Raw genomic sequence first — 17,349 nt, 5'->3', positions numbered from 1 at the left:
CTTCCCACCTCCCTTCTCTCTATCTCTCTCTCTTTCTGTCGCGCCCCGTAGAATTCCGAAGAAGATCTTCCGCGAGAAGCAGCGTCATTTATATATCCGAGGGACCGGTACCCCTTCGGTCCGTCTTGCCGGTAAGATAAATTGCCATTCGGTCCGCACGATAAACGAACCACCATCCACCCCACACTCTCTCACTTATCCTCTCTCGCTTCCGTTTCTGTCCCGAGAAGCGAATAGAGACATACGCGCTGTTTCGTTTGGCGGATCGTTTCCCCGTGCAAAACGCCGAAGACGTATAAGTCCACTCCATCAAGCGTCGAGAGCTCCGGAGAGCTTATCAAACTTCTGAGAAGGCGCGGGGTTTCTCGTAATATCGCCGTCGCGCGCTATCCCGCGCCGCGCGCGATCGATCTTCCGACGTAGGAGTCGATTCACGGAGCCGGAAATTAAGCTCGCCACCTGTTTTTTTTTTTTTTTTTTAGACGAAGTTCGTGCCAGCATTTATCAGCGAGGGGAAAAAAAGTATTTCCACAACCCTCTCCCCGTGAATCGTTGGTTGCGGCGAAAAGTCTGAGGTTTAACTCTGGTTTTCCGCCTCTTTTTAAACTGCAGGAAAATGTTGTTAACGGATAGAATATCGCGGCTTGCTTTTGCCCTTCCCGATCTCGGAAACTTTAGAAAGTATCTAAAAATTTTAAAACTCCCTTTCTTTCTGTGCGCGCGGGAGTCCGTTTAACTCGGAACCCGAAACTTCCTTCGAGCCAGAAAAATAATTTGCAAGGACGCGTCCAGCTGCTCGAATCGCCCGCTGGTTCGTCTCGGCAAGACATCCATCATCTCTCGGAGACGCCGTTGCATCAATTTCGATTAGGAAGACGTGCGAGTCGAATGTACACAAGCGGAGAGAAAAGGTTTCGGGCAAAAGTCATCGAAGGAAAAATCACGGGGAAGACAGATGCGCCCGTGTCACCGGAGAAGCAATTTTCGGGGAACGCAGAGGGGGATCTCATTTTAAAATTAATAAATTAATATACTCCTGAGATAGTTCGCCGGAACGGATACTTAATATTGGATATAATACCAGAACTTTCGTAGTAGATTTTTTTCTAACAAAGTTTTCCACTTGAAATCGTTGTTAACTTGTTACTTTTTAATATTTGACACTCATCGGGCATTATTTTCATCCGAAAAGCATGTTCTCCCATATTGAGATATAATGAGAAGAGAAAAACTGAAACAAATATTTTTGGCAGAATGTAATTAGATACAGGCACAGAATTGATTGAAAGAAAACCAATAACGTAATGAACTAAATAGGTTTTTCTATTTCTGCAGACTACTCCACTAAAATTGTTATATTTTAACCGACCCTCGAATAACCGTCGATTTAATCAACGTTATCAAAATGCGAAAATATGGAATTGCATAGAAAAAATAACATATATGTTATTTTTACTAAAATATACATATAGAACTAAAGTTTTATATCGGATCGAAAATTTATCGTATATGAAATATCTGGGGTGTGCGATAGATTTATCGAGCAAAACCATGTGTCGCGCTTAAATAAGAAAGAAATGATCGGATATTTTTTCGATATTATTTCACAAAAACGCGCAAAATTTATTAGATTCTTGAGAAACTCTCTACGCAATGAAGGATTAAATCCAGGTTCCCGAGCTAACTCAGGACCTCGAATATCGATTTCATCCGCGCGCAGCGGACGAGAGAAGCCATCGAGCTCGACTAACTAACGGTAGCTGGCGCAACGCTATCGATATCATTAATATTTATCGAAGCGATTTTATTATAAGCCCCATTTTGCCAATATTGCCTAAGAACCTGTACCTCGAGCCGCGGATATCGTCCTCGTTATCTAAGGACGAGGCTTCTGCTCGTAGCATAAAATTTTACCGGTTTACCGTTATAATGAAAACCGCCGACGAGCTCCCACGAGGACTTCAGTGATAAACGTAACGTTATAACACAGCGCTATAACCTCGTGTAACAATTATTTAGCATAATGTACAATACGACCATGCTATACGGATGTAATTAATTATCGGAAGTTGAATGTAATTTGCATACTGCATCGAGTAAATATAATTTATGATTTAACTCTTTCGAAAGGAGGGTTTCTATTAAAAGAGGGAAAAAAAGAATTGAAATTACTTTTTCATGTTAAATTGGACGAAACCTTTTTCACAGTTTTAAATTATTGAATATCAAGTATCGTGGTAAAAATATCTCGTATTAGAACTCATTGTCAGTTAATGTAGAATGCGCGTAAAATTAAATTCAGAACAAAATTTAATTATTAACCTGTCTCGCCGTTGAGGCGTATAATTAAAAATCAAAGTTACTTGACAATATTAAATAAATGTCTAATTAAATCACTGCCTCAAGTTTAAAAAGTCATTTTAATAAAGGATAACGGTTTATTATCACTATACATATAAATTTGCTGACACATTCTGTATGGAACGCCCGAACGATGGCAACATGTGCACCCAATGGCAATCGTCAGAGAAACTAATACACACGTATATCTCGATGCGCGCTATTATCTTCAATAATTACTTCAATAACTGTTCGATAACTACTATCTGAAAATGAACCATTTGTCGGTAATGCATCTTTTATTTACATTTATATACATTTTATGCATATTTTATAATATCTATATTTAAAAAATATGAAAATTATCGACATTTTCCTGAGTTCACTTAAAACATTATCAGTTTGTATTAATTTTTTTATTCATTTTCATTCATTTCGAATGCTGAAGACACTATGTCATCTATTCAATAAGAAATTTCATTACATAATGCTGATAAGAAAGTGTTAATGGATACTCTGCCGTTGATCGGAAAAGGTCAATATTTGCGGATATAGCTGTACAGCGACACAGTCGCTGCACGTAAAAATTCAATGGTCAAGGCCTTGTAAATCTCGCTCGATAGTATTCTTTGTTACCGCAACAAACATGCGAATACAGGCTTAGTTTACAGGTTTACACCGACCATTTAGTACGCGTAATCAACTACCGTATTCGGACTAAATCCCTTAGTTTACACCGATCGTACCAATGGATTTAGTCCGAATATAGTACTTGGTACGCGTATCAAAGGCTCGGTGTAAATCAGATCTATGACGCTTAACGTTGTTTTTCAATTATTTCTTTAGCGCGTCATCGCCTAGCGCATGCACGGGCTATTTTATGCTAATTATGTTAATTATATAGACGGATGATGTATACTTCTTGCACATATCTGCGTTATGAATGTCTGACTCGATTTAAAGGCCAGATAAACTTATCACCGGAAATCGAGTATAGATATAAAAGTAGAGCATGTCTAAATGTTCTTTTTCAAAAATTTGTCAACCAATGTCTTAAGAAACATTTTCAAGACCTTCTAAATCTAAAAGAACATCTGAATTATCTTTTATAAAATATTTTTTGGAACAATTATAGCTATAAGAGTCGTTCAAATGAAGCAGACTCGTGTCACTTCGACGTGAATTCGTGAAAAGTGACGTTACTGGAGATGAGACATCTGTCTAAATGTTAGGGGTGCCTATATATAGCACTATTAGCAACAGTGATATGTGATACGTATATTTATTTATGTATAGATATATTCTTATGCTGTCTTAAATTACACTTCACTCAAACAGCTAATCTGTTTTATTTGGATGATCCTTATATTTATATTACCGATCGCGATTATTTATCAGTTAGAATTTATATGTCACGGCCAATCTGATTGTGACACAGTCTATAAAACTGTTTATTGTTTACTCAAACTTTTAAGATATCTCTTATACGACTTTAAGATGTCATAATATTTTCTGGGAGATGTTGCAGAAATATTGTGTAATCACTTAATCGGATGAATCAATTCGTCATAATTTCTATCAAAGTTGTCGTCGTCGATTATGTAAAATCACTGAATATAGTATTGACGAGTGGAAGAAATTAAAATCCTTTTTTTTTTTGCACAATTACTCGTGCTTTTATAAAAATGAACACATGAAGTGTGTACAAAGTGAAGCACGCTTCGTCGTCCAACCGAAAAGAGGAGGATTATTTACTTAAACAAGTCGAAAAAGCAGTATTTTTTAAATAAATAACTTGATAAGGCATATACTAGCCAGATCAACCACATGAGTGAATCTGACGAAATTTTTCTACAAGAAAATCATTACGATCATTACAATTGATTTTATCACTCGTTAAGAATCACTCGCTCTTTTTTACACCACGATGTACATCGATCAATATGCGCATGTATTAACTTCTGTAACTTTTGTATAAATATAATTTTGTATAAAATTATAATTATATAAATTACAATTATATTATTACATTCACTAACATATAGCAATTTTATATAATAATTATTTAATTTATAACAGAGTATTTATAACATTTTATTGATATACAATATACGAATAGATTTTGATAAACTTACAAACGACTTTTTTTTTTAAACAAGTGAGCATGTATGTTATGTATGTTATCCGATTTTAATTTCAAATAGTTTTGTGGATACTATATGGGTCGTAAATAAATAAATAAATGCGCTTTGCTATGCATTTATTACTATGCAAACATTCTTTTTTTAAACGCACTTAAGATAAGAGCACCAATGAAAAAAAAAAGAGGAACTGTGGAGCGGAAACGAGAGAAGGAAATGAGTATATACTAATATTCCGAAATCTTCTAAGAGATCTTAAAAACCATAAAAAAGAAATGCTCCTTACATATCTGCATAAAACGTATTCGCCCATTGTTCGCATATGGCCATTAATGGTGAAAAATAAAAGGCGCAAAAGTTGGACAATGAAAAAGGGAAAGAGGAATAGAATTCGGAAAATTGAAAGCACGCGCTGAACGGAGAAAAAGGAAATGGGACAATATCACGTTACCTTATCAATTAGTAATGACGCCGAGTTTACGTTAATATCAATTACGAGACGTATATTAACGCGAGTAATGTGAACTATTTCCAAAACTCCCACGATTTGCTCGCAGAGAGCCGCGTCTCACGTCTTCGTCGACGCAAGCCCGCACGTTTGCAGACGATTGACCCCTGAACGATACTGACCATTTGCAACAGCCTAATTTCCATTTATTACGCAATTGATGCAATTAGACATGTCAATCGCGGGATAATAGGCGCACACGGGACGGTCGGCAGGGCCGGCTTGCGACCGCACGAAGCGGAGCTCGACTAAAGTCAATCGAACGAGAAGATATATACGGAACGAACCGAATTTATTAACGACGCGCGGTGTTAAAGTGACCTCGCGTTTTCTTCTTGACCGCCACGCGTGTTATATATGATTAATTGAAATGCGGCAAAAAAAAACTAGAAAGGAAGAAGGCATGATCTCCCATTAATACCACGGCATTGAAAAATCTCGATTTCGAGAGAAATTTGTTTTTATAATCTACACTATCTACAGTAGAAGTTAAAGTGAACGGGAAGAGATAATTTTAAAAAAAGGGGAAGTAAAATTTACATACAACTCACAAAGGAACGTAATATAAATAATGCATCACGAGTATTTAACATGACATTTTCAATTATGATACTCGAGATGTTTTTTCTCGTTAAATATCAACTTCGATATTTAACTGATGAGCTTTTTGAAGCTTGAAATCTATTTGCGAAGTTCCTCCGTTCCGCTCATGAGCTTTTTGCAACATAAAATCTATTTGCGAGGCTCCTATAGCCGCCCTACTCGAAAAATTAAGCTTTATTCGTAGCATTCAAGCTGTTAGCTATATGCATGCGATGAAGCCTCATGAATAGATAGCGGCAGAAAAGAATGGATTTTAACAATTCTAAACAGAAAGCGGTCATTCCGACTTTGCAATTGTTAGAAGCCTATGTCGAAAAGCGCTCGTGTAATTTAAATATCGTTTATCTCTCAATTGTTAAATTATTGTTATCAACTTATCACAAAAGCTTTTCATTATTTAAGTGTGCCCTAACGCTTCCGTTCTCCAGCAATAAATTCTGATTTTCATCAAGAAACTACACAAGAGTTTTATCATTTTCTTTCTGAATTCCCGTAAGAATTCTTTTTTTAATTCAAATATAATTTATCCCTCAATTGTTGAATTATCGTTGTTAACCATCACAAAAGCTTTTCATAATTTAAGTCCCCCTAATGCTTCTCCAACAGGAAACCCTGATTTTCATCGAGAAACTCGTGCAAGAATTTTATCATACTTCCTGAATTCCCGTGACAATTCTTTTTGATTCTGTTCGGACATTTTTTTTTAAATTTTCGTCCAATCTCCCGAGGACGAGATTCTCCTTTTCCTCTTTCCCCATCCATCCCGTCAATCTCTCCCGGATTCTCGAACAATCGTTTCTGCGCCTCTGCATTATGCAGACGCCGGCAAACCTTTTTTTTCCCGCGAGGCACATTACCGCGGGAGGCCTTCGATTATGCATGCGATCGAATCACGGATTAGTTAACTGCGCGACTCGGCGAGCGTGCACACGTCGCACACTCCGGGCGCGTGGCCAGTCAGGCCAGTTACGCGACGGACCTCGTCCGCGCGAGCGGACAAAACGGATAAACCTTCTCTGGATTCTCTCTTCGCGCGCCCGTCGCCGTCACCGTCGTCACCGAGCCCGTTTCGCTCTCTTTTCCCTTCCATCCCTTCTCGGTCGGCCACGTGTGCGTTCGGCGACGCACCTGGCGATTGGCCACGCGCCGGGGGCTCGGCCCGGGTTGGGCTCTCCTCGATTCAAAAATAAATCAACCGGGCGGGACCCGGCCTCGCCGTCGGCCAGTGCACTCCGGATCGACTCGAGGACCCCCTGGGGGGAGGAGGGGGGAGGGTCGTCCGCGGAGATATTTGCCAGCTTATCGCGCGCGCGAGGAATGTAAGCATTGTAAGCGGAACGAAGAAGCGGAATACTAATCATCAACATCGTCATCGTCCCTCGGCGGCGTCCCTCTGCTCGCCGGGATTTTTGTTCCGCTCTCTCGCCCGCTCGCACGCCCGAGCGAGTCGGAGCGAGTTTACGCGAGCGGTGACGCGCGGCCCGCGACGCACGTGCGGGCGCAGCGATTCGTACGAGCGCGCCGCGGAATCGATCCCCAAGTAGCGGCGCGTCCTCCACCTCTCCCCCGCCACCGCCGCCACCGTCGCCGCGGGTTTTTAACGCGGTCTTTAATGCGCCGCAAAAACGAGCGCGCCGAACATAACCTCCGACGCGGTACCCCGTGCACGCGCGGCGCGGCGTAGTTATTATTTTTTGTTTGCCTCCCCGCCGGGATTTTATCGCGCGTAAATTATATTTTTATCGCTCGTCGCTGTCGCTCCTCGTCGTCCCGACTCCAGTGCTCGTCCGCCTCCGCGCGCGCGGCGAAGCGCGAGACCGAAAAGAGGGAACCAAACTGCGCACCGTCGGTCGTCGTCGAGGACGTCGCGAGATCGTGTCCCGCAGGAAACGATCGATACTTTAAGCCTTCCTGGACTGGAGCGTCGCATCGCGCGGGAACGTGGACGATGATGCGGGATGGTTAGGGGATACCGTAAGTCGAGAGCCGTGCTGCGTAGCGAGACCAAGCGAGACGTGAACTGGCGCCGCGCGAATTTGGAGAACGCCCCTCGCTCGCTCGCTCGCTCGCGGAGAATTCCGTTATCGCGCCGTTCAAAACGGCGCCGCGAATTAAATATCTGGACGTACGACGCACACGCACTCCTCGGTTGCGTAACGACGGCGATAATCGATGAGAAAAACAGCGCGGCGCCTTTTTGTTCCCTCTAACCTATCTCTCTCCGCGCCGCGGCGCGTATCATGTGTCACGGCTACCGTGTCGATACTAGAGCGGCTTGTGTTGGATGTTGCCAGGTCAGTTAGGGGCGGCACGGCGGCCTGCAATCGGGGGATGTCGCACGGACGGCGCACCTAGGTGAAATGTCTCGCAGTCTGCCGGACAGGGTGGCCGGGGTCTACTATGCCCACGGCCTATTCTGCTCCTCCCATCCCATCGCCGTACTCTCGCTCGCGATATCGGTTCTCTTGCTATGCTGGTGAGTTTATCCCCTTTTCATCCCGATACCCGGTGCCTTGAGCAGATCCACAGTGAGAGCTGATTTGTCCGATTGTTGCAGCTACCCGCTTGTCAATCTACCTATGCCGGGCAATGCCCCGAAGACCCTGATCAACAACACTGTCCTACCGGCGAACGGCACGGAGACCTCGGTACTCTACGTTCAACAAGTGGTGCTGAGAATCGGAGTGATGCCGTGGAACGAGGACCTGACACTGATGGACGCCTTCAGGGGACCCCTCTACGAAGTGTTCAATCTCTTGGAGATCATACGGAACTATCAGCATCCAGAGACGTGAGTGCTCCATCCAATTGGTGTCGATAACTCATACACGACAGCAAATAAGATATTAATTAAGCTATTTGCTTCTAAGGAGAGTCTTATATGTCCAACTTTTCTTTTAAGACGTTTAGATACATTCAAAAATTATTTTATGTAGCGCAAGATATACAGAAAACAGTATACTTGTCATTAAAAGAAAAAGAATTGGTATTTTGATCATTTTGGAAGGCACCTTTTCTTTAGAATAATGATGTGATCTGATTTTTAGATTGAAAACACTTGGCCAGGTGTGCCTGCACATTGAAGCGGTGAAGAAAAGAAACGGCAAGAAGGCCGAGGTTTTGCCGGAGTACAACTGTCTTGTTCTGTCGCCCGCAAATCTCTGGCAACAAAGTATAGAGTTATTCGCTCAAGACACAAACCTCATTAATACAATATTTTCGTATCAGGTAAATACACAATTATGATATTACGAAACTGTATGTGCAATTGTTCTGTATGAAGTAGTCCCATAGATAATGACACATTATTTTTTATTGTAACGAAACAAATAAAGCATTCTTTTCATTTTGGCATGTTAGGTTAGTCTTATCTTTAGTGTGAGACGAAAAAAAAATGGTTAATTTCTTTTTATCTTTATTATTACAGAATTTTCAGAGGGGAAAAATAAGTCTCGCGGAAGTGATGTTTGGAATGAATTTAAAGGAAACAGGAGTGAAACGGTATCCTGCTCGAGTTCGTCAGAGAATCCTCCAATATGCCGTAACCATTTATTTGAAGAAATACGATCAGGAGTGAGTTCATACAATTCATTATTTTTTAATTCATTATTGTGATTATACTTATTAACGTACATATTATTTACTTATAGATTCATAAAAGGATTGCAGCACCGACTGAGAACCTATTATCCTCTGCATCAAAACGCCGACAATAGCACGGACGTTGATGCGCGCAGTGAAATATTGAATATCTTCTATCCCGGTGAATTCAATTACAGTGAATTCTTCCCGCTGATGATGACTTCCCTAGCCTTATTTTTCTACGAGTACTTCCAAGTGCGGAAGATAGAACTGGTAAAGTCTAAAATTGGCATTGCATTCAGTGCCAGCGTGACGGTGATGGGCTCGCTGTCAATGACCGTGGGTGAGTGTTTCTTCTTCGGTCTAACACTGAACATGAGTGCCAAGGAGGTGTTTCCGTACTTGGTGATTATCTTCGGCCTCGAAAACGTTCAGGTGCTGACTAAGAGTGTCGTCAGCACGCCCGCCCAATTGGACGTGAAAATACGCGTCGCTCAGGCCTTATCCAAGGAGGGATGGTCCATTACGAAGAATCTACTCACGGAAGTGACGATCCTGACTATCGGGCTATTCACTTTCGTCCCTGCTATCCAGGAATTTTGCATATTTGCCATTGTTGGACTACTGAATGACTTTTTCCTGCAAATGGTATTCTTCTCGACGATCCTGGCGATCGACATCAGACGAACGGAGCTGTCCAACGAGAATTCCAAGTTTCACCTGTCGCACATTCAGACATCGCGCAGACAACAGTTTACCACCACCATTACCAACAGGAAGCCTCATATATTCCGCTCCAAGTCTCATCCGAGATTGAACGGTCTGTCTACCGGCCCGACGAACGTTATCGCTCCGAATACGCAGAATACTCACACCCTGGCAAAAATCCCCAAGCGTTTAAGACTGGTGCATTTCTGGGCGCGGACGCGAATTTTCCAGCGCGCATTTATGGTAGGGATGGTCGTGTGGATCAGCATGACCATTAACGATTCTGGTATCATCGAGCACATAATACACCTTAGCGAGACGCTGAAGCCAGAAACTGACATTGACGGATATACGGTGGACAAGCCTCAGTCATTAAACTATGTCGAGCTAAATACGGCAACACCTATGTCCATATCGCCCGCAACCATAGCCCCGGTTAATTTAAATGAACAGGTGACTTTCATTTCCGATGGACAAAACGTTCTCGTATTTTTTTTATAGCCCATATATTTAAAAAATATATATCTTTTTAGGGTCTAACTAATAACGCAACAGAGGAATTAAACAAGTTAAGACCTACGGATTTCCCGCCTTGGAATAGCTTATCATTATATCACTGGTCTTCGATTCTCTCAATGTACAATGTGTCGATTGCCGGTGGTCGAGTGACTATATTACCGACGATAAAGTTATCGCACGCAGTGAGCCCGCAATTAGCAAAACAAATTAGTAACCCAAATGACGTTCAACACTTCCAGTGGCAGAGTCTCGCTACCGCCGCGCTCGATCCTCTAGATTTTTCAGGTTTGGCTCTTTCAATTGAACGTTACGAAAAGTTGGTTATTGAATTTTCAACCTTTTTACGCTTCCTTTTATTTTTTAGATATGGAGGTGCCGTCGAGATCGGAAGGGCGCGTATTTAATACGGATGCGCCTTTTGTACCGTCGAGTCCGATGGAGATATTTCTGGCGGCTCTGCTGTGTCTTATTAGCGTGATCGTGGTCGCTTATACGATGGTCGTACTGTATCGCTGTATCTGCACGAGAAATTATGCGGAGTGGCGAACCAGCTGGCACCAGCAAGAAAAGACGCACGACTCCGTAACTCAGTTAGTGCTGGAGGCGGTACCGCTGGTTTTGGAAGGTCATACTCAGGAAGTGGAATGTATCGCGACGGACGGTAACACCGTGGCTAGCACGTGTTTAGCGGGACACATCAGGATATGGGATTCGACGTCCGGCGAGCAAATGGCGCATATCGATAGACGACAATTCTTCAGCGGTCCGCAGAAAACGTTGAGTCAAACGTCGCCGGATGCCGATGAGTTGATGTCGGATTACGAAAGCGGCTCGCCACCTTCCAGGGGGGAAATGGAGGCGGCACAGTCGATGGGATTTTATTCACCGGCTTCGGCGATGTATCAGGGAAAGCTATCTCCCGCTTACAATATGCGAAGGGTTAATAGCAACAATAACAACAACCATAAAAGACGGTCTATAGGGACCATGTTGGATTACGATTATCAAATCAATGAGCTCGGTAGCGACAGCAAGCAGAAGCTATTACGTCGAAGCTTAGGCAGTGCTTACGATCTTCCCGATCTGAAACCGGCGATCAACATCAAATTCTCAACCATAAAATATACACCTTCGCAAAAGAATTATGATCAAGGCTTCGACTTTGGGGACCGATATAAAGTCTTATTGGAGGAACACAATAAGTCGATCGAGGAGATGCAAAAATCTAAAACCATGGAACAAATGAGCGTTCTTTCCGGAAGGTCAAACAATTTAGTTGGCAGCACGTCCTCCATAAATACCGATCGCACAATACAATCGTCGCACATCATATCGGCGATTTGGTGCATGGATTATCAGGAAAATCTCATAGTAGTGGGATGCGCTAATGGCAGTCTCGAATTCTGGGAGGGTACGACCGGTAGATTCAAGGTGAGACACGAATAATCTGAGTGAATGTATTATTAAACGTAAATTAATTAATTCATTCAATAATTTTTTTTCTTCTTTACTCAGTGTCTGTTCGATGATGGATCGGGACTTGGAATCTCCGCAGTTAAACTCATCGGTAGCAGAGTAGTGGCAGCTAAATTGAATGGAGCTGTCGACTTTTTGCAACTTGAGAGTTACAGCGAAGGCCAGCAGATTGATTGGGGCTTTACATCTTACAGAAGAAGTAAATAATATCAAGATAATGGCTTATGAATCTATTATGATAATGAATTTATTTCTATGTTATATTGTATATAAATAACAAGGTTATTTCTTTATTAAAATATATTTACGTTTAATTGACCTCCTATTTTAGCGCATGTGCGAACGGGAAGCGCTGGTTCGCCCATGGATATAAATAACACCATGCAAACAGAGGAAGACCTGCGCTGCATGAAAATTGGCTCTTATAGAGCGCATCAACAAGCGATCACTGTTTTAGATAGCGAAGGCGGGCGTGTATTAACAGGCAGCCAGGATCATACTTTGAAAGTATACAGGTACATATATATAGTTTAATATACTCCAGTTTGCTTTTTCTAAAAATTGTTCATGTATTTACTATTTTTATATTATCTAGGCTAGAAGATCAGCTGCCTCTGTATACGCTTCACGGACATAGCGGTCCGATATCGTGCCTCTTTATTGATAGAATAAGTCCCATGACATCCGGTAGTGGGTCTCAAGATGGATTATTGTGTGTGTGGGATCTTTTGACAGGTAACACCTCCCCCCCCTCCTGATATCTCTAGGAGATCCATTTCAACAAATATATTTGGTAATTGATTATAATTGTTATGTCTCCTAATCTAATGCTTTTATGTAATATTCTTATAGGAGCATGCATGTATAGTATTCAAGCTCACGATGGTGCTGTAGCCGCTATCACATGTTCAGTGTCCTATGTGATAAGCATCGGAACAGATGAAAAATTGTGTGTCTGGGAACGCTTTCAAGGACACTTATTACATACTTTGCCGGCACACAAAGTAGCTTATAGCTTACAATTAGTGATGTTGACGCATCATCTCCTCATAACTAGTAATCAGGTATATATATATATATATAAAACTGATTCTCTTGAGAATACTTATCGATATACAAAAATAAATCTCGATCTGACCGTTAATGTTTCAGGGATCATTAGTAGTCTGGGACGTAAGAACGGGCGAGCCAGTGCGAGAAGTAAGATTGGGTCATAAAGACAGCTGCATTTTCGTGAAGCAAATGTTGGCGTTGAGAGACAGCGTCGTTTGCGACTACGGTCGGCAATTGAGAATAGTCAGATTTCCATTGGTCTCTGATAAACTGGACTAAGTTGTTTGCGCGTGTACATAGGCGTTTTTTTTCTTTTAATCTAACATTATTTGAAGAAGTGTCTTATGTTATTAGTCTGTCTAGAATCTTGGAAACTAGATTTTTATACAACAATATATCGCGTGTATATTCTAAAGAGTGATGTATATTTTCGATGTAAGTTTATGTTATATTATAATACACGTCTTCACGGGAATATATTTTTTATCCGACGAAACACTATACCTATACATAAATAACCACATCTTCGATTTTTATGCCGCGAATCATAGACATTAATGGCGTTAAACACCAATTGAAAAGATTGAAGAAATGAAGATTGTATAGTTACATAGACAACGGTACGTTCTATTCAGTTCTTTTTATTTAATTTAATTAAAGATGATTTTTATTTAATTTAATTAAAGATGATTTAGATTTCCGAATTCAACTACAACATCGAACAACTCGAAACAATTTTAGCATGCGTTTATTTAATACTTTGTAACATGCATAGTGGCTGTGCTTCATTTTGGAACGTTTATTAGTTTTTGTTATGTAATATAAAAGCGCTTAATGTTTTATTTAAACGTTTTTAATCTTTTTATAGTAAGTAACATCGTGATAACATACATGCATTTGTAAAACCGATGTTGTTCTCTAATGCAGAAGCGTAAGTTATATTCCATGAAGTGTTTAACAACAATTACGGTAATGATGCAAAAGTAATATTGCATCTCTATAATAAAAAAACCGTAAGTGATTTTGAATATTTGCATCTAACAAATGAATACTAGTTATGGAATTATGAAAAAATTCGTTTAAAAATTTCTCTGCAATTTTTAAAATTATCGGATAATGTCACAATGTATATAAATTCATTTATTGAAATTATTTCTAAGTGTCTCTTATGAGTTTTTATGTATGTAAATTTATTGTATAGATGAAAATGCACTGACGTTGTGTACATCAGGTTTTAAAAGTGCCTTTATCGTATCCGTCACTTTCATCTTCGTATCGAGAAAAGAAGCGAAATAAAAACGTAGATAAATATGACAAAAAGAAATAACTTTGTTCCTTATTACACACTATAGTAAGTGAGACAAACTTAAAAATTTATTTTCTATTTAGTCTGAATTTTGCAATATGTGTCTTTTTATTTAATGGCGTAGCGTTTGTCACTACTATTATTTAACCCTTTAACTACGGATGTCGTCAATAAGCGATTTTACGATTTTAAGATATGCTGCGATGCGGGGATCGCTTATGAATATATACCCGAAATTAAAGGGTTAACTGAAGAAAATTTAGCATATCCAGATTGTTTCAAAATTTATGGGAAGACTGTAGCTATGACGTTATTTTTAAATATTATGTTGGTTATATATTAGGGTTTGAAATTTAATTTATTTCATGGATAAAAAGAGTTGAGTATATAAGATAATTCTTAATTATATGTCAATATCTCATTTAATGTTATATATAACTATTCGATAAATAAATTACTTATAGTCATGATACTTTGTCTCTTATTTTGAGCTCTAAAATCACCTTTTGAAATAGATATTGATTTTGACATATAATTAAAAGAATTGTTCTGTGTAAATTGATTATATAGTTACTCGTGAACATTTTCGCCGATTCCATTGATTCTACCGTTTAGATGTCTATTCATAGTTATTGTACCAGAAAACATTTCAATTTATGTAGGCTTAAAAACAACTTACTAGCGGTCATCCCTTTGAACAAAGTGACGTGTGCTTTTACTTTATGCGAACTATATTTACACAGTCACACTGTAATAATGTGTTGTATCTAAATCAATACATACAATATAAGGAAGGTATGCTTCTTTACTTGCTTTTTACTTAACATGGCAGCTACACTGAACTTTAAAAATGTATAATGTTATATAAAGGGGCATAGGTCTTGGGAAAGAGTGTACTGTTGTAAGCTGTTTCATTTGTTATATGTTACTTTATTTTTTTCGCTAACGACCGGACTTGTTGGCGACTTCGAAAGATGCAATGAATTCGTATTTAAGATATATGGAGCGAAAATCAATTTATTAAATAGTCGAATACCGTAAATAATATAAATTAACTCAGGAATATTGGCATGTCGGGCAATAATGCTAATAAGATATCGTGAAGAATGATATTTCTCTCGATTCCGATTATTGCTAAATACTTTCTACAATATCTTGTCCTATGTAATATCGTTACATTAAAAAATTTGTAAATTATATGCGCAGTGATATTATTATTTCCAAAATAAGTCGGACTATATTAATTCATATGCCATTTCTCGTGAGTTAATCGTTTTAGACTGAATATATATTGTTCTTATTAATAAATATTTTAATTTTTGATGCAAAATACTAGCGAGTCGAGCCAGCAAAGAAAGAAAAAGATAGCGATATGAATATACATATATACATTTTTCTTAAGCAACTTTCTACATCACAAGACATTGCGTGATTTATGTATCTGATAAATCGTTGCACAACCGGAGAGAAAGTGAAAATATACGATTAATTTATTTCATTAATCGCATTAATTTTTGAAAAAGTGATAAAAGTATGTCTGACTATAATGTTTTATGCTGGTTAGGATGCCGTGATCGAAACATTATCGTCACAATTTTTTAACGATTTGTTGAACATCCTGTATTGTAACAAAATGTACTTTTAATGGAAACAGTTGGCTCGCTAGCGATTAATTAATTAAATCTGTGTGATTTTATATTTATTTGATTAATTTAACGCGATTACAAGACGTCGAGTTGTATGCGCAGTACAGAGCAGAATATATTGTTCTTAATAAAAATTGTCGTATTTAATACAGAGCCGGATTCATTTCATTTTATTTTATATTCATGTCTCGTCATATCTTTTCCGGAATAATCGCCGAATGATTTGAGATTCTTTCGACAATTTGCGGTACCGCGCAAGTGTAAATAGCATGTTAAAAGGAAAGGTATACGCGCTATAATATGAAGAATTGCGCAATTTATACTCTCTTCAGATCTTCTGTCAAAGTGAACTTTCCTCTTCTGATTAGTTGCACCCGCTAATTGAATGATTATATTTTGTATTATAATACGTCACTCAGTGTCTTTACGGTCTGATTGACGCAATGTGAATTTTCCAAGTAATTTTAACGTAATAACAATTGCCGTCCTACTTTGTCTGACTGCGACAGCGATTGAAGTCTCGTTATATTCGGATGAATTATTCATATATTTAAATATAAAGAAAATAATATGCCGAGATCGCGAGATATATGCAAATGTGAATAAGGCATTAAAAACATGTTGAAGAAATTGCCGTAATTAATAATCCCATTTAATTAGATTATCATAACTATAATATAATGATCTAAAATTTTGATAAATAAAATATCACTAGAATATCAGTTTTAATTTTTACAAATAGCTATATAAACAATATTAATATTACAAGTAAATAGAAAATGTGCTAATATACGGTCGGACTGGAACTTTTTGTGCCTAATAATATTTTTCGCGTGAATTTATGTTTATTTTTAACAAACTGCGCGTTGATATTATTATCAGTCTTGAAGCGCGGTCCCCCAAGCTAAAGCTAAAATAATACAATTACATAATTAAATTAATAATAATCAATTCATTAATAGTGATGCTAATAAGCATCTTATGTAAAGGGTCTATTGTGAAAAATAACATCCTAGCCAGGCCATTTTTCATTATTAATTGAGTATCAATTTAATTAGGTGATTGTAGTATTTTAGCTTCTGTTTGGGACTGCGTTTCAAGACCGATAGTAATCAACGCGCAAGTAATTGAGCGAAAAAAAGTATATAAATTCACGCAAAAATATTATTAGGCACAAAAACATTCAGCCCGATCGTATATTGGCATATTTATATTTAATTAATATTAATATTTACAATATGGTTCAGTTTTGGTATGGTCTAGTAAATATTATGATATAGTTTTTTAAAGTAATATATGTACATAATATGTATTCACAATAGCCATAATACAAATTGTCAACATAAAAAGATAATGAGTTGCATTCTTAAACGAATGCAAACGAATTAAGCGATATGTACATGTGTAACATGTGCAAATTTTGTTGTCTTGTGTCAATTAATGATGTCGCTACTTTGCATAATGTAA

At 38.8% G+C, this 17,349-nt stretch overlaps 1 protein-coding gene across 3 annotated transcripts; it reads left to right on the top strand.

Moving 5' to 3' along the window:
* The first annotated feature begins 6,564 nt into the window (after positions 1-6,564).
* Scap (SREBP cleavage activating protein) lies at positions 6,565-16,035 on the top strand. Of its 3 annotated transcripts, none has more exons than XM_071714049.1 (13): positions 6,565-6,911; positions 7,887-8,068; positions 8,150-8,383; positions 8,640-8,820; positions 9,020-9,165; positions 9,243-10,335; positions 10,416-10,686; positions 10,766-11,832; positions 11,917-12,076; positions 12,209-12,392; positions 12,473-12,612; positions 12,730-12,941; positions 13,030-16,035. In XM_071714049.1, the coding sequence occupies exons 2-13, from the start codon at positions 7,953-7,955 to the stop codon at positions 13,207-13,209; spliced, it is 3,984 nt and encodes a 1,327-aa protein (XP_071570150.1). In that variant the 5' UTR covers positions 6,565-6,911; positions 7,887-7,952; the 3' UTR covers positions 13,210-16,035. The 3 variants fall into 3 exon arrangements, with proteins under 3 accessions (XP_071570150.1, XP_071570151.1, XP_071570149.1); XM_071714050.1 differs by having other exon boundaries at positions 6,565-6,920; XM_071714048.1 differs by lacking the exon at positions 6,565-6,911 and adding an exon at positions 6,975-7,566.
* The last annotated feature ends 1,314 nt before the right edge of the window (positions 16,036-17,349 follow it).

The sequence above is a fragment of the Temnothorax nylanderi genome, unplaced genomic scaffold (genome assembly GCF_030848795.1).
Source record: "Temnothorax nylanderi isolate EJ_2023f unplaced genomic scaffold, tnyl_v1.0 TNYL_tig0133_pilon, whole genome shotgun sequence".
Classification (NCBI taxonomy): domain Eukaryota; kingdom Metazoa; phylum Arthropoda; class Insecta; order Hymenoptera; family Formicidae; genus Temnothorax; species Temnothorax nylanderi.
The sequence above is the reverse complement of the archived record's forward strand: the minus strand, read 5'-3'. Positions and strand labels throughout refer to the sequence as shown.

Bases quoted from the DNA above. Each gene is read 5' to 3' on its own strand.
- Scap (XM_071714049.1), top strand. From the start codon at position 7,953: ATGTCTCGCAGTCTGCCGGACAGGGTGGCCGGGGTCTACTATGCCCAC. The intron at 8,384-8,639 runs GTGAGTGCTCCA...TCTGATTTTTAG, and splicing joins AACTATCAGCATCCAGAGAC to ATTGAAAACACTTGGCCAGG. The intron at 12,613-12,729 runs GTAACACCTCCC...ATATTCTTATAG, and splicing joins TGTGTGGGATCTTTTGACAG to GAGCATGCATGTATAGTATT.